This window comes from Dermacentor variabilis, chromosome 5, assembly GCF_050947875.1.
Source record: "Dermacentor variabilis isolate Ectoservices chromosome 5, ASM5094787v1, whole genome shotgun sequence".
Taxonomy (NCBI): domain Eukaryota; kingdom Metazoa; phylum Arthropoda; class Arachnida; order Ixodida; family Ixodidae; genus Dermacentor; species Dermacentor variabilis.
Window position 1 is genome coordinate 30,304,478 of NC_134572.1, and position 24,904 is coordinate 30,329,381.

Sequence of the window (24,904 nt, forward strand, 5' to 3'; positions counted from 1 at the left end):
GATGGCCGGCTGATGATTGTGATGTTGCTTCGCTCAATTATCTTTTTCTGTGGCGCTGGCCTGGCTACTGTTTTTTAGCAATGACGTACTCCCGAAAAGTCCTGCCCTTATTAAAAGGACCAGAAAATAATTGTCCCATACAGGGAACACTGTGGGAACACCGTGAAGCTCACTGAGAGTGCGCTTAAAGGGCTCGTTAAAAGGGTGAACGCGGAAAGACCCTGTTGGACGCGAAACACCAAAGTGGGACAAATGCTTTCGACGAGCGTTGGCGGAACCATTTCGTCATTCGCGTGTTTACATTAGGGCAGGACACAATAATTTTCCAATTGTTCACTGTTGCAAGTGTGAGACTCTTGCTCAGGGTGAGTGTCACGTGGCAGCACCATATAAACAGTGAAGTCTTTAATACACCGCCAACTTTCCGAGGGTTGATGGATGAAGCACTCAGTAGATGCAACGTTGAGCGTGGTGTTAGACAAATCCGCAATGTAATCAGGCCTGTAGTTTACGAAGCATGCTTCATCTTCTACTCCCATTTAGAAAGTTTGTTACATTAGCTTTTATGAACCATCGAACGTTAAGTCGGCTCAGCGATCTAGTTTATTTTTATTCTTTCGCGTTCCCTGGTACGTCGTTAACGCTGCGCGTTAATGGTCTCCTAAGATGTTGCGCAATGCAAAAGGACGACTATATAGAAAGTGCTGCTGAACCATAAGCAACCGTTATGAGTGAGTCATTAGGTTGCAAGCGGGACGAGAGTTGAGAAGCGCATTCTTATGAGTGATTATTCTCATATTAAAGCGATGTCTTTAAGGGTCCCATTACGTAAAAATTTCGACACCGTCGGCACTGTTCGTGCGTTAACCGTGCGTTGGCCGTGCGTTGGACGTGAGCAGAAACTCGCGATGGAACTGAAGAATAAAAAAAAAATGACAGTCACTTTAGCGTACGTTTAAGTGGATGAAGGCGAAGGCCTGCGCGCCCACGAGACATTCATTAAATTACTTGACACTGTCATTCGAATGTGTTGCTGCTTCTTATTACGTGGGTTAGATTTCCACTAAAGGTCGTCAGTTCGAGTGCCCTAATAAACTGTGCCTTCATTTTGCCGTAATCTACACCAAAGGTCGCGGGTTCGATTCCCACTAAAGGCCGAGGGTTCTGCTACCAATTTGGGTGCCACTGAATTTTGGTTCCATAACGCCGGACGGTCAAATTTTCGACCCAGAGCCAAGTTAGGCTTTCGCCTTAAGAAAATTTTGTTAAAAGGCCAAAGAATGTTCGCATCGATGCCAAATTTCTCAGGGAGGTTCCTGTAGCCAAAGGAAAGTAATTGAGCTGAAAAGAAAATTGGAGTTTAGGTGAAAATTGAACCCATGACCTTCGCAATGCGAAACGGCGAATAAGGCTCGTTGGTTCAAGCATTTTAGAGGGAGTCGCAGAAAATGCTCTGTAGTCTTTGACTTAGTAAGGTGTCTTCGAGAAATCTTTTGTTGTGTGCATGGTAATTATGAGCACGGTAATTAAGAATGGGCTAACAAGATTGAAGTCAATGGGCGTGTTGGGGTGGTTAATTGTGCTTAAACGAATGAATGTGTGTGTTGTGCCGATAAGCAGATTGTGTTCTAACTTGGTAAGTGTCTTAGAGAAATGTACTGACGCGCACATTGTAATTCTGAGTGTGCTAATTAGGAATGGGATAATCAGATCGAACTAAGGGCGTCAGGTGGTTCGTTGAACTTAAACGATTAGGTGTACGTGTATGTGGGATGTATCAATGAGAAGGTTGTGGTTAGAGTATCTGGTATGGCTAATGAGTGTGTATGGTCATTAGTAAGTTAATTACAGGTGTTTTGCCTTGCTTGTAGATATCAGCTTTCAACAATCTAAATTTTGTTGGCAAGTTTCGCGAACACTAGACGAAGCTCATGCTGGGAAGGAGACTGAGCTCTCTGATTCTATAGAACGCCACTGAGCAATGACAAGGAGGAAAATAAGATGAGACGATTGCTGCCTACAAGCAAGTTGACCAGGCGGGATTTTTTTTTCTTTGCTGTCTGGGAGGCACATTGTTTTCGGAGTGAAACTGCCTGAGCTTCAGAAAAGAACATAGACAAGGGAGAGAGAATAGCTCACCTTTGGACGGCTTGCTATGAGCGTTGTTATTGTTCAAGAAAAAAAAAAAAAGAAAGAAAAAGGAGAGAGTGAGCGAGTGAGTGAGTGAGTGAGTGAGTGAGTGAGTGAGTGAGAGAGAGAGAGAGAGAGAGAGAGAGAGAGAGAGAGAGAGAGAGAGAGAGAGAGAGAGAGAGAGAGAGAGGCAGGGAGGTTTCCATCCCGTTGCTTTTCGAGTCGTTGCGATGTCGTGCCGTGAGCTTGTCTCTTATTTTTTGTTCTTTTCCGGATGACATGTTAGGAAAGCTATAAAGTAATCGCCATAAACTAATCTTGTTTATAATATAGCATGTTAGTGAGACCTTCTTGGGGCGAATTTGAAAACAACGAGGCGCTCCCGGGGCTACAACTCCCGAAACGGGGAGGGAGCACTCAAGCATCCTCTGCTCGAGAGTGCAGAGTTCTCTCCAAGTGATCTCGGAGCGGACGCAACAGGGATTGACATTTACTCGTGCTTCAGCGATCTCTGTCACACGATGGCTTTGTCCCTGACCAGCGTTTCACGGTTCGTGCGCCACACCACGGCGTTCCCGCATAAAAGTGCCCTCGCGGCGCTCGGCGATCGCTCTTCGCGAGTCCGCACGCATACATCAACGCCGACGAGCAGTGCCGGCGCTCAGGGTTCGGGATTATGAAAAGCGGCGTTGCGCTTCGCCTGGTCTCGCGGCGCCCCCGCGGCGCTAGCATACACAGTGCGCGCTTATACCAAACGGGCGAAGAAAGAGCGCCAAATCGCGCGCACGCCTAGTTTGGTCTCGCGCGCGAGAGACATTCTTCCGGGAGAAAAGTGCAAGTTCAGGTCCCGCGAAGGACGCCGGGTCGACGTCGATTCAAGCGTAAAACTGACACGGTGCTCTTCCACGAGGCTTGCCCCGCGTTGCGTTCCAAGTTGCGCGGTGATCGGGTCGCCGCGCGGACACTAGGCAACTCGCGCAAAATCGGCGGGAAAAGGGCGAAAGCATAAACGCGCGGTTTTGACCCAATTGCGCGCGCCACGTAATACCTCCTTCGCGCCCTTGGCCGAGCACGCAGCTTCACGCTCGCGTGGTGCACGTGCGCGCGAGATGAGCCGCAAATTGGTGGCTTGGGGAACCGCATACCGGTCGTTCGGCGTCGGGCTGGTTCCGTTCGGGAGGAAGCGCTATGTCTTTGTCACGATCGCGAATTCCTGCAGAAGCGAGTGCCTTGCACGAGCAGAGCTTCCCCGGCATACCTTCGACAACGTCGATGGAGCAATAACAACCTCGTATATTGGGCGGCAGAATTAGTAGTTGCGTATACGTAATCACAGCGTGCCTGAAACGCAAGCGAATGGCTGCAGTGCAACATATTTTCCTTAAAGAGGGTGTCCCTGAGCCCGTTAATGTATAGGCCTTCCAACGTTTCGTTGTGCTTAAGCGTAAGGGAGGAGGGGTGATGTATTGCGGGCGACAACACGCGTGTTTCACCAGTGTTTGTGTACAATATTTGACGAGGTAGTTTTACAATGAATTCTTTTCCTTCAGAGCACAGGTCTGGACGGGCTGTAATTAGCTGTTTTCTATTAGACTATTCTGCTCTGATAGGGCGGGTTTCCGGCACAACAGTGAGGCCATTCTTGCCTATTGAACTACTTTTGTCTCATCCTATCTCGTACCGCCTATGCCATACATATAACGTCTCAAAGTTCTGTTAGTTGTGATGATTTCTACTTTTCTGCTTATTTAGTACAGATATGTGTAACGTTCAAGTGCGTAAGTTCTTGCACTTTACTCGACCTTCCTGCTGTATTCTCCGAAGAGAACGTACGCACAAGCACAAATTAATAAGTAAATATCTATGTAACGCTTCTCCTAATTCCGCATTTCGAATAGTGCAATTACTTAGCGCTTCTTTGTGCAACGTCGTGGTGGGGAACTTCTTTTGTTCATTAATTTAATGAGCGCCTTCTTTTTCCCTGTTCCTGTCTTGATTAATTGCGCACTGGCAACATAAAAGGGGGCTTCTGACTACCATCCGGGACACCGGGGTTAACAAGGCGCGCAGCAAACAGCCTGGAGTTATTTGATTGGGTGTTTCTCAGTGCAGTGGCAGCAACCCACTGTGGGGGATCGAGCAAGATTAGGACGGTAAGGGGGGGTCAAGAATATGAAAAGAATTTTGAGAAATATGAGAATGAACAAAATAAAAAAAATTGGTCCTTAGCATTTACCGTATACAGGTGTGCACTGAATAATATTAATAAAATAAATATTACAAACTGTAATAACACATAGGTGAAAGTCTATCTTGCAATTCTTCTGACCTCGCTTGAGAAACAGAAAATGGCATCACAAATGCTGTTATGGAAGAAACCCGGTGCGCTAGCACTAATTGAAAGGATCAAGGGAAGAATCAAGCTTTCGAAAGAGATCCGCCACTAATATTATCTTTGAAGTATAAATTGACGACATCTTAAACAGAAATGTTCAAAAGGTTCACTTTCATTACAGAAATGACAGCTAATGGGATGGAGCAAGATCAGACGTCCGTATAGGTAAGAGTTGAGTTGAGGAGGGGGGGGGAGAAGGGGGTCTAGGCAATGTATTTTCGTAAGCGAGTCTTCAGACTTTCTATTGGGACCCACCAACTATTCTTCCAGTGTGCTGATTGTCGATATTGCCCGTGTTTTTTAATCTTGCATCCTCGGAGTCTGAAGAAAGTCGGCCGTACGGTTGGGCCAATCTCTTAAGCTCTCATTAAACAGTCGGCTTCTCTTTGGGTTAGCTTTTCGAGTATTATTAATCAAGAGGAATGAAATGAATCAACGCCGTAAGGTGCAGAATAATAGGAAATTGAATTGGCAGGAAGCTCAACTGCTAGCACGATTCAGTGCACAGCTTTTTACAAAACGACGAGCATTTGCTGTGCCGCCAGTGTAGACCTCACAGTGAAGTATATATATGGCTGTAACTGACTTTACTGTACGCGCACAGATCATAGGGGAGTGGAATTCAGTTCTAAATACACTGTAACATAGCATAGCTTGCGTTGCAGTAGCCTGGCATAAGCATCATCATCATCAGCCTGGTTACGCCCACTTCAGGGCAAAGAAAGGCCTCTCCCATACTTCTCCAAGAACCCCGGTCATGTACTAATTGTGGCCATGTCGTCCCTGCCAACTTCTTAATCTCATCCGCCCACCTAACTTTCTGCCGCCCCCTGGTACGTTTCCCTTCCCTTGGAATCCAGTCCGTAACCCTTAATGACCATCGGTTATCTTCCCTCCTCATTAAATGTCCTGCCCATGCCCATTTCTTTTTCTTGATTTCAACTAAGATGTCATTAACTCGCGTTTGTTCCCTCACCCACTCTGCTCTTTTCTTGTCCCTTAACGTTACACCCATCATTCTTCTTTCCATAGCTCATTGCGTCGTCCTCAATTTAAGAAGAACCCTTTTCGTAAGCTCCGTAGGTGAGTACTGGTAAGACACAGCTATTATACACTTTTCTCTTGAGGGATAATGGCAACCTGCTGTTCATGATCTGAGAATGCCTGCCAAACGCACCCCAGCCCATTCTTATTCTTCTGATTATTTTCGTCTCATGATCCGGATTCGCCGTCACTACCTGCCCTAAGTAGATGTATTCCCTTACCACTTCCAGTGCCTCGCTACCTATGGTAAATTGCTGTTCCCAATCCGAGGCTGTTAAACATTACTTTAGTTTTCTGCAGATTAATATTTAGAGCTACTCTTCTGCTTTGCCTCTCCATGTCAGTGAGCATGCATTGCAATTGGTCCCCTGAGTTACTAAGCAAGGCAATATCATCAGCGAATCGCAAGTTACTAAGGTATTCTTCATTAACTTTTATACCCAATTCTTCCCAATCCAGGTCTATGAATACCTCCTGTAAACACGCTGTGAATAGCATGGGAGAAATTGTATCTCCCTGCCTGACGCCTTTCTTTATTGAAATTTTGTTGCTTTCTTTATGGAGGACTACGGTGGCTGTGGAGCCGCTATAGATATCTTTCAGTATTTTTACATGCGGCTCGTCTTCACCCTGATTCCGTAATGCCTCCATGACTTCTGAGGTTTCGAATGAATCAAACGCTTTCTCGTAATCAATGAAAGCTATATATAAGGGTTGGTTATATACGGCACATTTCTCTATCACTTGATTGATAGTGTGAATATGGTCTATTGTTGAGTAGCCTTTAGGAAATCCTGCCTGGTCCTTTGGTTGACAGAAGTCTAAGGTGTTCCTTATTCTATTTGCGATTACATTAGTAAATAGTTTGTAGGCAACTGACAGTAAGCTGATCGGTCTGTAATTTTTCAAGTCTTTGGCGTCCCCTTTCTTATGGATTAGGATTATGTTAGCGTTATTCCAAGATTCCGGTACGCTCGAGGTCATGAGGCATTGCGTATACAGGGTGGCCAGTTTCTCTAGAACAATCTGCCCATCATCCTTCAACAAATTTGCTGTTACCTGATCCTCCCCAGCTGCCTTCCCCCTTTGCATAGCTCGCAAAGGCTTTCTTTACTTCTTCCGGCGTTACCTGTGGATTACCTGTGGATTACCTGTGGCATAAGCGTTGAAATGCAACGCGCTAACATAGTATAGTTAAGCAGATAAAACCGCACAGACACACAGCACACAGAGAAGCCACATTTTCTTGAGTCTGTAACATTGAATTTTCTTTTCTCGCAAATTTGCAAGCAATGCAACATTTTTATGGTAGTTAGCTGTATCCACCTACCATAATTACCATAAAAATGTTGCATCGCTTGAAAATTTGCGAGAAAAGAAAATTCAATGTTACAGACGCTGTTCGCAGACAGTTTACAGACGAAATGTTCAGCTTCAAGACGCAAGAAAATGTGGCTTCTCTGTGTTTTGTGTGTCTGTGTGGTTTTATCCTTGGACAAAAGTGGCTATGAGCCATAACATGAGCAGAGAACATAGACAAACAGGCGAGATGCAATTCGATTCCTTTGTAGACGGCGTGCGTAACGCTCTTGTCCGTGACGTCACGTTGAGATAGTTGGAACTTGCCGTATTTCGCTAGATATGGTGCGTCTGCGCGACCCACGTGTGCGATTACAACTCTTACCTTGTCCCACCAGACGTGACCTCGCTATAATGTGTCGCCTGCGAGTGCTCATTTCACCAACGCTTTCCTCGTTAGAATGACGGAGTATAGTATTGGCTGCGACGCCTGTGGTTGTAAAGTGAGCGACCCGTCGTGGTTGCATAGTGGATTTGGTGTTGCGCTTTTTAAGCACGAGGTCGCGGGGTCAAATCCCGGCCATGGCGACTGAATTTCGATGGGGGCGAAGTAAACACCCCTGAACTTAGAGTTACGTGCACGTTAAAGAACCCCAGGTGTTCCAGATTATTCCGGAGTCCCCCACTACGGCGTGCCTCATAATCAGATCGTGGTTTTCGCACGTAAAAACCCATAATTTAATTAATTAACTTGAGTGTGGCATACGTGTCGTGTGACTGCATTTCGTTCAGCAATCAAAGGTTCGCAACGCCGTTCAGTTACACGACAGACAGACAGAACATTTACGGAGGGACAGATCGCGCGAGCGTAACTTGGTGCGTCCGCGGCGGCGCAGAAAATGACTTTTAACTATTTTAAATCCAGCGGCCCATGTGACTGCTTGTGTGTAAGTGAAAAGCTTATGTGCGCACTCAACTGTGAGCTTTTCTATCCTTATGCTCGCCTTTCTTTCTTTCTTTCTTTCTTTCTTTCTTTCTTTCTTTCTTTCTTTCTTTCTTTCTTTCTTTCTTTCTTTCTTTCTTTCTTTCTTTGCCCGTTGTCGCCAGTCTCCGGGTTCATTTATGATTGACCCTTTCTACACTTTATCGGCTTTCTCGCGGTGGCTCTGTGGCTACGGTGTTCTGATATATAGAACGAGATGGCGGGTTCGATTCCCGGCTACAGCCGCAGCGTTCCGATAGAGGCTGTTGGCAAGATACGCTCGTGCGCCAGGCTTTGGGTGGCCGCTGCAGAAACCCGGGTAGTTTTTGCGGCACAAGACTGGAGTTTTGCGGCAAACTCCATCGCCCGGCATCTCTCGCAGTCGCAGTGTTGCTCTGGGATAGTAAATGCCGTCTATTGATCAATCTACATGTACCTCCCTCCCGCTAGATGACGCAAACGGGGAGCATCTTGCTATATGGCAGACCTAGGACAGGACAAATCGCGCGTTGAGGTGATGGTGAGGCACTCTGCGTGGAATATTTCGTAACCAGCTGTGCACACTTATTCGAGACAAAAAAAAAAAACGAACGATATAATCAGTAGCGGAGTAACCTTTCCGAGCAAAACGAATCTTGTTCTTGCCTGCAGTGAACGACGATGTGCATGCGACCTTCAATTCGCGCCATCGCAAAAGTGCATAGGCGTGCCTCTACACAGAAGCTTCATGTGTTTATTTTTTTTCTTCCTAACTGTATCCTGACAAAGCTCAGCTGTAGAGTGCTTGCTGAATTAGAGATAACTGCGCTCTGTTTAGTTACCCAGGACACGCACAGGGATGTCCTGAATACCCAGATGGCTATCGGAACTTGGGTGTGTGTGTCCATTGTGCATTCGCGAGGGTTGTGCCGTTATTTTGCCGTTGCCGTGAAGTGGAGACTGCAGTCCTGCTAAAGTTTGCGTTGGCGGCGTATGAGACCTCAAGGGGCCTTCATTGTTGGCGTTAACTGTACCAGGAGCAGCCATGCGCTCCTTAAACATTGCGGTCACGTCCGAGCAAAGCTGCAGCGCGTCTGCATACGTATATCGACTGCTCCGAAACTGAAAAAAAAAAGATCGCTGCAGAAAGGTGATCTTCACCGGCAGAATAAAGTTAGTTGGAACAAATACAGTTGACAAATTTCAATTAGCGTTGACCCGTTGATTTGTTACTTCGAACGCCGTAGAGAAAGGCAGTGCTGTTTTCCGACTTGCAGGAGTTTTCTTGTAGAATTTTGGCGTTTAGCATTTAGGGGTATACACTATATCAACCACGGAATGAAGAACAATCACGACGCGGATTTTGGTAGCGTATAGAAGACTTCCTTGTATGATACGTGCGTTGTCTGTAGGGACAACGCTGTCCAGTCATTGTAACAAAATAATGTTTCCGATCTCTCGCAAGGATGGCGGCTGCGAATTTCCACGCCTTTGTCGTAGCGGGCCGGCGGAATACGGCCAGCTCTTTTTGCTAGCCAAGTTTCGAAGGGACGCTCCTTCTGCCGCAACCAACCCCAGGGAAACGGCGCGGGCAATTCTGTTCCTGTTCTCGTATATATAACGTGACGGGATCGGTGTTACAGGCACGCGCACGTGAACCGGTCCAGTCGGGTCGACGGGGGTCTTCGGTGCGCGTTCGTATGTATACATGCACGTGTACGCATGACACGTACGGAAGGGCGTCTTTATCCCGCCGGTGGGTTCTGCTTTCCTGCTTCCTCCATACGCCTAGTGGTATCCGCTACGTTCGCAGTTTGAGCCGGCTTCGTCGGCACCCACTGTTCAAACTTTGCCCGGCGGCACACCGGCGCGAAGAATGCTTCGATGTAGAGTGACAGGAATAGCTGTAATAGCCCCGTCGAGATGCGCGCTATGTGAGCTACTTCTGCGGGAAACACGATCGGGACAGCAAAACGCAAGAACCATTTGCTGTCAGACGGGTATAAGTGGAGTGCTGTTCTACGTGTTGGCAGTAATAGCGGTGGCTTTTCTGAGCGACATTCGTGAGTGTAACATGTGTTTTGTCGCCCGCACTTTGACAGTTGCTTTTTCCTTTTTCGCTTGCATGTCAATAGCGACGGCAGGAAAACAGTCGTTAGCGTCTGTTTCTATTTTCACTGAATTCCAATTGGTCACACGACATTTCGCGAATGCATGACCTCCAACATGATATAGAGGGATGTTTAAGGGTCTCCGGGTGCGACACATTCAAACCTTTTGCTGTTTTATAAGCTAGCACAATTAAAGACACAGTAGAACATGAAGAATAAAAGCCAAAACATAGTCGTGTTTTAACGACATTAGCCGCGAGACCACTTTCTACTCACATTCAGACAGACGCACTTTCCACTCATAGCTAAATTGCTTTATAGATTACGCTTTTCTATGCAGAGCATGCCGTTTTCTAGTGGCGACTTATCGTTTTCTGGTCATCTGTCTCATTTGGGAACGCTGCTTATATTGATTATTAGATGCAGATTCGCGTGAAATGTAGAATGCTTTTAGTATAAAGTTTCGTAAACGAATGTCATTTGTGTGTATATATTCGCGCTGCTGGATAGCTTTCAAGACAGTTTTAGCTATTGCTTACTTTTTTTTTCACATTGTGCTGGTATGTGTTTGTGATGACTTTTCGTTATCTTTTCGTAATCTTTTTCTCTCATTTTCTTCTTTAAAAGAAGCGTTGGCGTGCCAACAGTGTTTCGGGACCGCCGGTGCTTAGATAAACAAGTTTATCATATGTATTTAACTAATAAGAACTAGCATTAAACAAAGAACCAAGACATACCGGGTGTTTCAATGAACACTTTCAAAATTTCATCAACATCCCTGCCTTCTCTCTATATTTCTTCCTCCTCCTTCTCCTGTGACAAGCATGTGACGCCCCTGACGCATGTGACGCCCATGTCACGGCGGCCGCGTTTCGATGGGGGCGAAATGCGAAAACACCCGTGTAGTTAGATTTAGGTGTACATTAAAGAACCCCAGGTGGTCAAAATTTCCGGAGTCCTCCACTGCGGCGCGCCTCATACTCAGAAAGTGGTTTTGGCACGTAAAACCCCATAATCTATCCCCTTCGGGCATAATCTTCGTTGGGCCGCCAGGCTCGGTGGCACGCCAGGCACGGCGGAAGAAAACATTAATCACCGCGCCAAATAAACACAGACGAGCACAGCTGCTCGCCGTCAGTCATCGTTCGTCACCACCACGCTGGGGAGCGCCCCCCCCTTCCCCCCCTCCCTCGTTCACGAACCCGGGCGGATCGTGACACCTCCCTTCAATATTAAAATTCTTATGGCTGATAGCGCAGTTCTAGTTTATGAGCTGGTCTACTCGAAGAGGTGCACATTATTTGCGCAGAAATTGAAATGTCATAGTCGATTAAATAACAAAACTTCACTAATGAAGTTTTAACTAATTACCTTATGGCACATATTGCAATTTACAAATTATAGCCGGGGAATTCGCGAGGCTGATTCACTTAGAACCAATTTTCAGGATGACACCAGTTTCAAAATATTAATTCCCGAACTTTGCGGAGAAATGCATTGGCGTTCCAGTTGCTTTCATGCTTCAATGCACAAAACGACGTTTTGTTAAGGAGAGAGAGAGAGAGAGAGAGAGAGAGAGAGAGAGAGAGAGAGAGAGAGAGAGAGAGAGAGAGAGAGAGAGAATAGAAGAAAGAAAGGCAGGGAGGTTAACCAGACTGAGTGTAGTTTGCTAAGTAACTGGAACGCCAATGCACCTCTCCACAAAGTTTGCAAATTAAAAAAATTAAATTATGGGGTTTTTCGTGCCTAAACCACTTTATGATTATGAGGCACTCTGTAGTGGAGGACTCCGGAAATTTTGACCACCTGGGGTTCTTAACGTGCACCTAAATCTAAGTACACGGGTGTTTTTGCATTTCGCCCCCATCGAAATGCGGCCGCCGTGGCCAGGATTTGATACCGCGACCTCGTTATCAGCAGCCGAACATAGCCACTGAGCAACCACGGCGGGTGTTTAGGAATTAATATCTCGAAACCAGTGTCATCCTATGAACTCGTACCAAGTGGATCCGCCTTGTCAACCCCATGGCTAGAATCTGTAAATTGCAATATGTGCCATTAGGTAATAGTTAAAAACTTAATTAGTGAATTTTCGTTAATTAGATGACTATGCATTTCAATCTGTTGTGCATGTAATGTCCGCCTTTTCGAGTAGACCAGCTCACGGACTAGAATTGTGCTCTCTGCCACAGGCAATTTCTCAAAGTTTATGAAAGTGTTCGCTGAGACACCCTGTATATGTCATCTCGTCTGGATAGCTGTGTGGGCGTCTTCAAGAAAGGAACTAAAACACGACATTATATTGCCAGAGGACATCGAAAACTGCGACCTTTGAAGCTGTGGTCACAGGTAGCTGCGGTCAGAGCCACCTTTGGCTCGAAATTTCGGACAGCGGGAAGAGCGTTCATTTACCTTCATCGCGCTTTAGCAGCTAAGGCTCGATTTGCATGCTATACGCATACTTCACCGTCGACCAGTGTTTACAAAAACAAACGTCGCAACTGCAATGGTGACTTTATAGCGTCGATGCATGAGCAAGCAGTTCTCTACATCAGCGCTTTCGCGCAAACTTGCACAGTCCGAGCAGAGATCTGGCGCTGCGTAGGAGTAAGTGAGTGGTAATTGGAGTACGTAAGTGGAGTCTGGATGTGGACTCTGCTTACTTAAGAACGTGTATAACCTGAGGCGCCTACGTGTTTAATTTGACTGTACCTCTTTGTCGCTGCCAGATGAGGGGGTCACGTTTGCGCCTTTAATATATATATGGGGAGTACTGCATGTACATCCTTCGGAGCACTATCGCTTCAAGTTAAACATATAATGGCAGCTGCATGTCGTCCAACCGGCGCTACGTCAGAAGACTATAATATTGTTCAACGGGCGTGCTTTCGCCATCCGGGTTCACCCAGCCCACTTTTTGTATCCCCCATTCAAAGGACAAAGGAAGCGCTGACAGCGCTTCTTCAGGAGTAATTGCCCGTTCCCTATTCAGTTCCATTCGGAAGTTTTCCTGCTCCCCGATTGTGCACGCTCACCTTTACGATGCTGGCACACTAGCTGCGCTTGTGCCCGAGCAGGGTCAACGAAGTACTTGGTGAGTGAGTGCTCGGGGTCTCTTGAAAACGGTGCTAAATACGAGCGCGAATCAGGAAGTCTTTGCCCCCCCCCTTTTTTTCCAGCCAAATTACGGCTGTAAATGCGAAGTCAACATATTCATTCCCAGCGGTGGACCTTTCTTGGACCGGCCTGGCCTTACGTCCCTGTCTCCGCGGCACGGTACTGCTGTCAGTTGTTGCAGATGGCGGTTGGGCTTCACACTTCCACGGCGTACGAGCAACGAAGTGGGATTCGTTTTCTGTGGAGCAAGGGACGAACGCCTATCGAAATCCACAGGGAAATGCAGCCCACATATTGGGAAAGGTGTCTTGCTTCGAGAAGTGTGAAGTGGTGGTGTTGTGAGTTCGCAAAAGGCCGTGATGACTTGCATGACAATGAGCGTTCGGGAAGGACGCGTGCGTCGCTGACTGACGACAACATGGCACAGGGGCATCTCAAATTTAGTGCCGCGATGGCATAAATGTGTGAGCCGGTGTCGGGGACTATGAGAAAACTAGTGTAATGTACGTAGAATAGTACGTTATATATGTAATTCCCTGTATGCACCTTATTTTGGCTAATAAAACATAGTGGCAAAGACTTTCTAATTCGCCTTCGTACAAGACGCGCAGTTACTCTCGCAGTAAGAAATTCCTCTTCAGTCCCCCTTCAGTCTTTGGGGGCTCAAGTGTCTTTTGCCAGACTGTGGGTGTATGTTGCATGCTTATCGGAAAAGGAAAGGTGCTTCACTTTCTGTTGCCTAATGTTTTAGGTTAATCTCGCCGTGGGAGGATAAAATTTGGTATAATGATATTTCGCACCCACTATCACACCGGTGCGGCTTTGGTGACCGCCTTGTGCGAGACAGGGTAACGGGCTTTTCCTTCCCCGCCAAAAAAGCACGTTCCCACTAAAGACACGTTACAACGCGTAAACACGATATAAGCGGAATGCGCGGCCGACAGTCGCCGCAGTAACGGCGTCTGTCTCTCACCTGTGTCTCCTCGTTCCACGGCAAGAGGCGATCTCCGGCGGGGTCTCCGTTCCAGAGGCGGCTGCTCGCCGCATCTGGACACCGCACGATCGGCGCCGCCAAGCTTAGCACTCCTCGCCATCAGCTGGCACCGCGACAGCGGAGGCGAGAGTTGGCGCGTACCGGCGTCCCCACCGTCGCGGCCCCGTCTCATCGGCGAACGACGATCGCGCGCTCGTCCCATATTCCGCCGGGACCAGCGTGCGCGCAGGGCCTCCTCTTCGGGCAGCTAAATGCCGCCCCGAGGCGAGCACTCGAGTTCCGGCCGTTCCGCGCCAGGACGGTGACGACGACCAGCGCGGTGGTGGTCGCTGCGGCGACGGCAGCCGGCCAAGCGCATCCGTATCCGAGCGCCAAGCCGTCCACCGGCGCACACTACTCTTCTACGCGACGGGCGTCCGGTGCTGCCGCTGCTTTGCTCCCAGGCGCCGCAGTAATCATTTTCTTTTTTCTCCCCGCCGCCGGGCAGTTCACTGAGCAAGAGAGGGAAAGGACGAGAAAGAAATAAGGGCCGCCCCGCGAGAAGAGAAGCGTATTTTTTTCCACCCCGGAGCATCGACGGGTGACTCCTCCGGTTCGTCCGCCGCGTTTCTTCCTGCCGCGAGGAGGAGATCCGCGTCCGTCCCTGTGCGTGTGTGCGGCTGCCCTGCTGCCGTGAGCGTGTATGTAAATCGTCACACCGGTGGACCGTTGCGTGTGCGACCGAGTCCCCCACCGGCTCCTCCTGGACCGAGAAAGAAGGAAGCGCACGCGTGCCTTGCTTCTGGTGGAGATCCAGCAGTGACGTTGCTGTCATCGCAGTGCCGCCGTCCTTGGTGCGCGATTCGATTCAGGGGGAGAGGTCTGTAAGCCGGACGGATCGCACCGCGCTCTCGTTCGGGTCCTGGCCGATAAATGCGTGCTTTCGAGAGTCGGCGATATACGCTGTTTGAATTGCAAGCGTCGGAGAAAGTGAAGCTGTGTGCATTGCCGAGACGCTTCTGCAATATCAGCTCCAGCAGTTTGCCGCAGTGCGCGCGCAACAATGCTTACTGTGGCTGAATATGTAGGGATCGGCTAGGCATGGACGTGAGGTTTTCTGTGCTGGGTGGTTGACCCAGACACTGCGCCAGATTTAGCATCGCGATCAAGTCAGTTGCTACTGCCTAACACATTTTTGCGACTGCGATATCACAAACAAATTATAGACACTAACATTTTGCAGCCCTAGATTCACGCGCGCATCGCACTGACGTTCAATGAGGAAAAATTACAACGGCGACTCGGTTTGATGCATTCCAGAGTACGAAGGGAACAATAAAAAATGTTTCTGGTATCAACCATAACGCAACACTGGTTGCCCAGGAGTCCATCTCTGTCGAGTTCTATCAGTCATTATTAAAAAAAAATCTTTAGGGGCAGTAGTCGTGTTTTATCTGATGGTTCGTATTGTCACCTTACGGACAAACGAGTAAGCAGCCACACAAACCGGAGTTGGGGTGGAGGAGGGGGGGAGGGGGTATGCACATTTGCAAACTGCCGAGGCTCAACGCGCGAACGTGCGGTGTGTGATTCTTGCCGCTCCCAAGTTCATTTTACTTCAGCTAAGCTCGTCCTGCTTTTACGCGCATCGCAACCTTACTTTGCTCACCGGCCTTCTTTAACCGAGATATTGGCCGGCCACCACGTAAGATACTCAATCAAACAGGTTACGATACCTCTACCTGATGATTCAGAGAGAGAGAGAGAGAGAGAGAGAGAGAGAGAGAACACATTTGCCGGTCTGTAATAAACCTTGAGACACGCGCAAAGGCAGTTCGACGATATCAGAAGCAACGCCAACACCGGACAGGAGACCGATTTCATCACGTTCACAACGCAAGTGTAAAGTGTCTCCAAGTGCCATGATGTCGGCTATTATCACCACCTTGCCGCAACGCTCGTAGCATGGTGTAACTGGTGTAACCCTCAGCCGAGTGCTGATGCCAGCCATGCTAAGTATTTAACCAATATTTCATTGCTTCATTGATAACTCCAGCCATCCCGTATTGAAAGCAATGTCGGTAAATTAGCGAGAAAGTCGCTAAATTTAGTGAGTTTTTATTTACCCTAACGACAGCTTTGCTTTTCAGAATTTTTTGCGACATTTTAGTGACGTAAATAGCCAGGAAAGTATTCCCCGACGATATTCCTCAAGGGGCTTTGGTTAAGTGCGAAGCCTCGCCCCCATTTTACCCCAAAGGAGGATATATGCGCCTCCATTTATCATTGCTTCTCAATACATACCGGAGAACTTACTAATGAACTATCTTGTTGCACCAAAGCACCTTTTCTAGGCAGAGCATGATGTTGAGATGTGACACCGTTTGGGAAAATTGTGACTTGTTTTCTTTTTTCATATTCCTATCATTGACTCGCTACCGCACCAAGAAATTTAATGAAATAGTGTGTAAAATAATACAAAAGACGTTTAGGAACAATTATAACGTAAAATAAGACAGAAACTAATTTCGAGAAAGTCATTATCATCATTAATTAGAAAAAATCTAATTATTTTTTTGCCTTGGTCTGGAGATGCCCCCAATAAGGTTATAAACATTGAATGGAAGGTTTGTTCCGCTCTAGCATGAACGCATTTGCGAAGAAAAAAGCAAGTACTAGCGTCATGTGGATGGAGAAGGAGGCTTGATTTCTTTGCCGGATGAACAAGGTGCCTCGAACGGTAGCCGCTGATTACCAACAAGGGTATTGTTGCTTTGGGGCTGTAGTTTAGGCGGAGCAATATCCACCGGTAACTCCAAACCTAAAAGCCACCTGTATTTGCAATAACTCATCTAACCATCCATTAAGCCGTCCACCCATTATTACACCAATCCATCCATGCTTATGATGGAGTTGTAAATTATCCCTAACAGGTAGTGTGCCTTTACGCGTCATCGCATATTGTTTGCGCCAAATATCGCTAACCGCACTGACTGAACATGGAGCCTTACGCTCAGCCTACCTTCCCCCGAAAGAAAAAAATTGCCGCCCAGTTGCGTTCGTTGTCTTAACGTCGGAAGACCTACATGGCCTGGTGTCAGAACTGAAAGGTGATTGCCCCTTCCTCCAGATTGCGGAAGCGAGTTTAACCGCTTTCCGCCACCCATGCTTTCCCGCCTTCTTCCAAGCACGTGTAATGTCCCTGCTGCCGCTAGCTATGCGCGACAACTCGCAACAAGTGATAAAATTGTTCTCAGTAGTCGCCTAACGCCCACAAGACGGCGCTGCCTACCAAGCCGATGCTTAGAAGGGGTCTGCGCGTTCCACTCACCTCCAGCCTGGTGCTGACGATCACATTCCGATCAGATTGAGAGCGCGCGCACCGTGCACTCCGCGAGGAAGCAGCTTTCCTGCGCGGCGGAAGGCCGAGAGTTGTGTTGGCGCCCGTCGGACTTCTCTCAGCGGGACAAGGTGGTCCGTTTGTTGCGCCTCGCTTTCTATCCTGGAACGGCAGCGTGGCGGCGACGCTTGTCAAAGAAACTAGATTATCCCGCGCTTAGGAACAAAAAGCACCAGTCCGTGTCCCACCGTTTTCGTACGCTTTTTTTTTCGTAGCGTCTTTTCGTACGCTTGCCGCGCTTTACTTCTTTTTTCTTTCTCTCCACACTGTCGGGGTGTCCGACGCGGTTGGGGCGTGAGCGCAATTGCAGGCTGCGCGGAACGTCGCGCTCGCACGGCCACTGCCGGTGGCAGTTCTGGACCATTGCCGACGACTGTGCAGTGCGAAATCCCAGTTGCTAGGAAGCGCGTCGAGGACGCGCTTTTTCTATTAGAAGTTTCCTTTCGTAGTCTTTCTGATCGGCACTTGCATGCCTAATCACATTTATACGGCGATAGCCCTTGAGGGAATTCCAGCCAACTTTGTTGCGGCTGCTGTTAAATGTATGACCGTCATGCTTGTTTGACGGAAGACGTCCGCACCCAGGATTTTATATCGAGTCGGCAACGTGGAAGCCGAACCCGTCGTGCCATATTTGGAACTCTAGCGTTTGTAGTAGTCGTTACCGTGCTTATTGGATATCATGCGTGCTATGCCGTCATTGTCGTTGTCGACCGGCCAGCTATATTACGGCTGCTTTGGGCAGGGCTTACGGCCCCTGCATCTTTCTTCACTATCCTGTCGCTGGAATAATGTTGCTATACGGTTGCTGAAGTTCACCGTTGCAGTTCGAAGTCTTCTTGTATTCCGCGAGACTAGATATTAAAAAAACGAGAGAAAAGTGCTAACAGTAAACACACATCTACACATGTGTATTGCAGTTTGCACAGCCGGAGAAGAACTGCTATAGTGAAACGTTGTAAACATTTTCTTTAAATATTGCTTCGTATTGTGAATCTAGCGCGTCATCGCTTAAAGTGTTCTTTCTGTGTAAGTCTTACTGTCCGTAATGTTGTGCGCGTGCAGTGTTCACTCTGTCCTCTGTTGGTTGTTTCTACCCTATACCACTTTTCCTCCTTGAAGGGTAGCAAATCAGCACCCCGCCTTTTCTGTGTTTGCCTTGGCTCTTTCTCTCTCTCCGTTTCTAGAGCTCCTTAATGCATTAATGCTGATTTCAGGACGTGACGTACTCAGGTCAGTAAAGTAAAGTTTGTTCGTCAGTCAGTCAGTAATAGTGCAACAGACAAGCGTGGTCTTATGCCAAGTTCGGAGCAAGGTTTGGTTCGAGTTGAAGGAAGGCGAAACACCCTAACCTTCACGGCTGACAGGAAATTATAGTCATAAGCGAGACACTTATCACCGTGCAGAATGCTCAAATTCGTATCGAGAAAATGCGAATACATTTCTCGCTACGCATCCCACCGAATCCTTAGGTTGGGTGCGCTGTGGAGGGAAAAAAAGAAGTGTTGTGAAGGCGAAATAGGGCACTGCGAATGAAGTGAAGGAAAGATATGGCTGTAATAAACAGACATAGGACATAGAAAGACACGTTGGAACAGTATTATAGTTTTTAACCTTAAACTTGCGTAAGGTAATGTTTGTCAAGTTGGGAATTCGTACAGACAGACCTACGTACATTCCTACAACTGGAAATGCTAGCTCCTTGGATACGGAGTACACAGAAAACAATAAGGCAGATGTGCGAACAAGGGTGAAGCGCGCCCTTACATTATTTTACAAAGGGACGAAGGTATCTATACCGTCTAAGGACTAATAAAAAAGCAGTGAAGATATGACGGTGCGTGCGCTGGAAACGTAGCGGTTGGAAACATATAAAAAATGTTGCTCTGAAGTATCATAATGATACTTATTAAACATATAAGTAAACGCACTACCAACTGTCGATCATTCCGCCTCCGAAAATTTAACATGCTGCTTCTGAATTCACATTGAACGCTCACTCACGCATGCTTCCTGGCTGTCGACGATTATGCATGCAGAAAGCTCCCAGAAGTTCTCCCTTAGCTTTACTGTTATATTTATCAGGAGTGCTGGGGTCCTTTCCAAAAGTGCGACAAGCCAATTACTCCCAGCTTTACTTGCGTAGTTAACTTCTTTTTCCGCCCCTTAATTTTCGGAGAAATGTTGCCATAAGACCCAGCAAGAATTGAACTCGTGCAGATGGGCTTATGCTTAGTCCTATGTTTATCATGCGTTCATCGCGGCGATTACATACAAGAGTAAACGGATCGGTTTCTCAATTGTGGGCTCTCAGGTGCTTTCTGTGTAGAAGACGTCGCCTGGCTCATCTTTGGTAAAAATTATAGGACGTAGAATGGCGAACGAACGACGTCAAATGATAAGCAAAGGCACGATATGGGCCGGCAGCTGGAAAACCAGGCCTGAAGAAAGGAGGAACCACTTTGCCAGCAAGACAGGACAAGTATGTGTGCGTGTGCGCGCGCATATATTCAGAGCCTTACGTGGCTACCTGAAACGCGGAAGTAGTTAACTCGAGAAACTTCGTTTGCTCGCTCTCGCAAATATTGCATAGCTGTGCTATTTGGCTTTTACTTGCTGCGTCCGGGAAAGGTGCAGTGGTTGACATAAATTTTCTTAATTATAACATCGAGTACCTCAACCAGGACCAGGTTTATGTAACTTAAGGCAAACCTTGTGCGCTAGTCATGACAGCGATTGTCTTGCCCTGGCGTCTATGTAGCCACCATTCCTATACTGTTGTTCGTTTGCGCACTTGTGGGCTAACTTGATTCACGAATTTAATGGAAATACTTGCCGTTGCCTCATACTAAAATATCCAACATTTAGTGTCAGCTCGGATAACACACGTCTTGTGCTATGGGAAGCATTGTGTAGTTTTTTGTTGTAACGGTCTGTTTTTGTCGCAGTTTGACATATTTCTTTGTATAAACGCGTGAAATAGTATGTTATCTTCATCCCAAGAAAGTCTAAGTTTCTGGTGTGAACGCCACAAGTATGCGCGAATTGATTCATGTGGCTGTTTGATAAGTACATGTACGTTTGTTCCTATTGTAAAAGTGAACCCACAACTTTCGCTAGCACGCACTGCAGTACTTTGCACTTTGACCGCGCAAAACAAGAAGAAAAAGAAAGGGGCGAATTTTCACCACTGGAAGACACACAGTAATGACGTTTTTTCTTTATCTTTCCTACATGAGATTGCTGGTACTTGTTGCTATAGGTTAGTCTCTCTCTCTCTCTCTCTCTATTCGCTTAGGTTGGCACGCGGCATAGCTTCAGTATGAAATTAAATATAAGCGTGCAGGCTCGTTTCACGCAGACACTGTAACAGTGACTTATAGAATGTGTTGTATAAACAGACTTATGCCAACATTAACACCAAAGTTTGAGAGTTTACTAATAGTGTTATTGCCTTCGAGTCCTCCTTGGTCTTCATGAGTTCACGCGTCTTGACATATTTGACGAGGGCTTGTTTCTGTTTTTTTTTTCTAGCGAAGCCTACACGTTGCCTTTGCACTGGCGTGGCAGGTAGTCGTGCTTAGGAAGTAGGTCAGTGTTTTGGAACCACGGAACATGCCATACGGAACTGCTCTCAAGTTGGCAGAGAGACTAGCGCTTTCTTCTGCCCTTAGTAAGCTGGGCAGTCCTCCAGTATTGGGTTAAACGTCCACCTAAACTCACGGCGACATGAAGGATACGGATAATGACAGCATCAACTAATCGTCTTCGTAACTACACTGGTGCTAGGTCAAACACATTCAAGCACAAAAAAAAAAGGGGTTTTACGTGCCCAAACCGCTTTCTGATTATGAGGCACGCCGTAGTGGGGGACTCCAGAAATTTGGACTACCTGGGGTTCTTTAATGTGCACGTTCTTAAAAGGGTGCCTTCGCATTTCGCCCCCATTTAAACGCGGCCGTCGTGGCCGGGATTCGATCCCGCGACCTCGTGCTCAGCAGCCCAACACCATAGCCACTAAGCAACCACAGCGGGTAAAAGAACGGTGCCATCAGCACTCGGTGTTCCCAGGTGGTCTCCCTCCCAAGCACTGACCGAACCCAATGCTGCTTAGCTTCGGGGATCGGAGGAGAGCCGCCATATTCAGCATGGTATGGCCGATTGCGTTCAAGAACACATGGCAACGTGACGGAAGCTGGTGGCAATACCAGCAGGTACTCATTCTCACATCTGTTGCTACTGGGTCAAACGCCCTCAGAAGCCCTGGCGATGTTGCCGCCTCTATTTACTTACGCCTTGCGTCTTGTGTTACTTCCTTTGTAAATTTTTGTAGAAAAAATAATAAACCGCATCACAACCATGGAAGAGGCATACATTTGTCTCACCAGTACTTGTCAACTTTGATGTATGATGTTTGAAGTGTATTTTAGCACATCGGTGCATCAGAAAATTGTACACGCACTGTTAAGAATAGTGGGGGAAAAGCTACATTACGGAAGCTTCACTGGCCCCACCATCCCTAGCATGTCCTACCCTAAAGTCCCATTTCGAATCTGCTTCCAAAAAGAACCAAGAGTTTGGAGCAGAAGAAACCGCGAACAAAATATTAAAGGCGTTTTCGAACTTCACCAGAGAAAATTTCAATGCCTACCATCTGAAGTATTTGCGGTACTTGTCGCTTTCGTTCTGGAGGATAAGTGGAGTGTTGAAGCAGACAGGACTTTAGAGCACAGCTCTTGGCCGCCTGTTCCTGTGGCGAGTGTCGGCGCGCCTCGGCGTCGTTCCTCGGCGTAACCGAGCGAACGAGCAGAGCGAAAGATGCGGGCGAACGCGGCGCGCAGCGGTGGATGAAAAAATCGGCAAGAGGGAAGAGACGCGAGGAGGAAAGCGGAAAGAGGGTGCATCGGAATCATATGAGACAGGAAGCGGAGGACGGTATGGCGAAAGGGTGAAGAGGAAAGTGGAGTTGCAGGCGGCGACCAGGCATGCGGCGAACGCGTCAACAAAGCGCTGGCATGGGTTTCGGACCCACTGCGCATGCGCTACTTCGTCTGCGGCGCCACCGCCGTTAGAGAATGCGCTTCACGCGAGCCACCCCTTCCTATGTTCACGCCTTTCTGAACAGCGAGTGGCGCAACCGGTAGAAATGCTTCGCCTGCCACTGCTGATAAACGAGCTACCCGAGTAAAAGCTCAGCGCCGCCGCCGAGACCACTCTGCCATTCAGAATCAAATTCTTTGCCACAGTATAGCGCGAATTTAAACCAACTAAACCGCCGCGCTCAAAATTCGCATTAGGGAGCATGGTAATCGTCGGTGAATCGTTTTCTGGAAATAGCAGGTGAATGCCCGACACTGAGCGTCGAGGAAACTATCATCATTAAAGGGACTGACAACCAATTTTCATGGTACCCATTTTTTTAGTGCAATGGAAAGCTTACCGGAGAGTGTCTAACCATGTAGTGATAATGCTGAAACGCCGTGGAAAATTTTTTACCAGAATTTTTCGATATGCAGTGAAGGTCTAGTAGTTCACTGGAAGCATGCTGAAAATGATGATGGGTGAGCACGATAGCCATTATATATACCGGCATTGGTGAGAGGCAGACGACTAGTGCGGCCGTAACTGCGAGAAAGTATGATTTTGTTTATCAAGACTACGTTCCCGCGATTAATGTTTTCCGAATTGTTAAATTATTTCTGCGATAATAGCTACGTGTTTTCGTGGTTTCTGTTACATGGAACGCTTGGCAGCGTTGCATCGGACGCGCTGCGGCGTTGCATCGAACGCGGCGCAAGACTGCGCCGCGACTGTGATTGGTGGACTTGAGTGTTTGTTCTGCCTATGTACGATGTGAGGTGACATGTGTGATGTGAGGTGAGACTTTTCTTCGTTGCTGCGACGCGGCCTGTAGGCCGGATGGAATAAAGACGTTTCACAAGTACGTCTTGGCGTTTCCTGTCCAACTGCCTTGGTATTTAACCAGTCAGAACCTAATCAATTGGATCGAAAACGAAACAACGCCTTTACACTTAACACGGAGTTTAGTATGTTACTGTAGCCACGTGTGCGTTTTTGTTTCCGAAGCATAGAATAACGCGCGAGTGTCTAATAATATGCGAACTGCGATATAAGCAATAATTATGCAGTACTTAACACAGAATGCATTAGAAGTACCAAGATTTCACCGCCAGGTCTCACCACTTACTTGTTCTTGAGACTTTCTTTGCCAATTTAGTATTACAATTCCTACTTAAATCGCGAACAGCGTGCTGGATTCTATCACTATAAATCATGGTAATTTCATTTACATCAACGTCTCATAACACGCGCTGGCCAGTTGTCAGTCCCTTTAAGGCGAAATCCTTCAGTGGCTCATGGGTCGAAAAATCCCTTGTCCGGCGTTATGGAAAAATTGACCGTCCTGTGTTATGGCGCCAAAATTCAACGGCATCGAAATTGGTGGTGCCACCCGCAACCACTGGTGAGACTGGAACCCACGACTTTTGGTGGGAGTCGAACTCTCGACCTGTGGTGGGGCCAAAATTCAATGGTACCAAAATTGAGGTGCACCATTGATGGTCCAACCAACGACCAGTGGCGGGAGTCGAACCCACGACCTTTGGTGTTAATTATGGCGAAGTTAATTAGGGTATAGTTAAAATAGAGTTAATTAAGACAATCTAACCCACGAACATTGTGGGGAGCCGAACCCACGACCTTTGGCGTTAAATAAGGCGAAGTTAATTAGGGTATTGGTAATTAGGATATGGTTAATTAAGTCACTCGAACCCACGACCTTTGGTGGGTTTTTAACACACGACTTTTGGTGTTAATTAAGGGGATGTTAAGGCACAGGGGATTAAGATAGAGTTAATTAAGGCACTCGAACCCACGACCTTTAGTGTCAGTCAAACGCTTGACCTTCCGTGGGGCCAAAATTGAATGTGCCGCCATTGATGGTCGAACCCGCAACTATTGGTGGTAGTCGAACCCACCACTTTGGTGTTAATTAGGGCGAAGTTTATTAAGGCACTGTTAATTAAGATGGAGTTACGGCACTCCATCCCACGACATTTGGTGGGAGGAAAAATAATTAACGTATTTGAATGAGAATGTCAAGTAATTTAATGAATGTCTCGTGAGCGCACAGGTTTTCGCCTTAATCCTCTTTAGGGTATGCTAAAGCGACTGCAACTCTCCTTTGATGCCACCGACGGACAGAATAAAGGTACGCCAATTTATTCGCATGCCTTTTGTCAAGCAGCACAAGGACTGAAACCGGAGCTGGTGCTTGGCGGACGTTTTTGACCGACGAAATTGTTGTTCAGGTTACAAGCAAAGAAGCTCGTTTTTCGACGCATAAAGTTGCGGCAGGCTTTAGGAGAAATGCAGGCAGGCAGTGCGAAATGTTACGAAAAGTGAGAAATAAAAAAAAATCAAGAAAGGAAAGCTCAATGGCAGCCCGGCTTTA

General features: G+C 47.4%; 1 protein-coding gene and 1 pseudogene across 1 annotated transcript in view; both read right to left on the bottom strand.

Moving 5' to 3' along the window:
• The window catches only part of LOC142582400 (uncharacterized), a 39,201-nt gene extending 24,922 nt beyond the window's left edge, over positions 1–14,279 (bottom strand). The window contains exon 1 of the mRNA XM_075692080.1: positions 14,031–14,279. Within this exon, the coding sequence (XP_075548195.1) occupies positions 14,031–14,253 (223 nt within the window). The 5' untranslated portion in view covers positions 14,254–14,279. The remainder of the gene's footprint in view (positions 1–14,030) is intronic.
• A 7,197-nt stretch (positions 14,280–21,476) lies between these two features.
• On the bottom strand, positions 21,477–21,595 carry LOC142583825 (5S ribosomal RNA; annotated as a pseudogene).
• Positions 21,596–24,904: the final 3,309 nt, after the last annotated feature.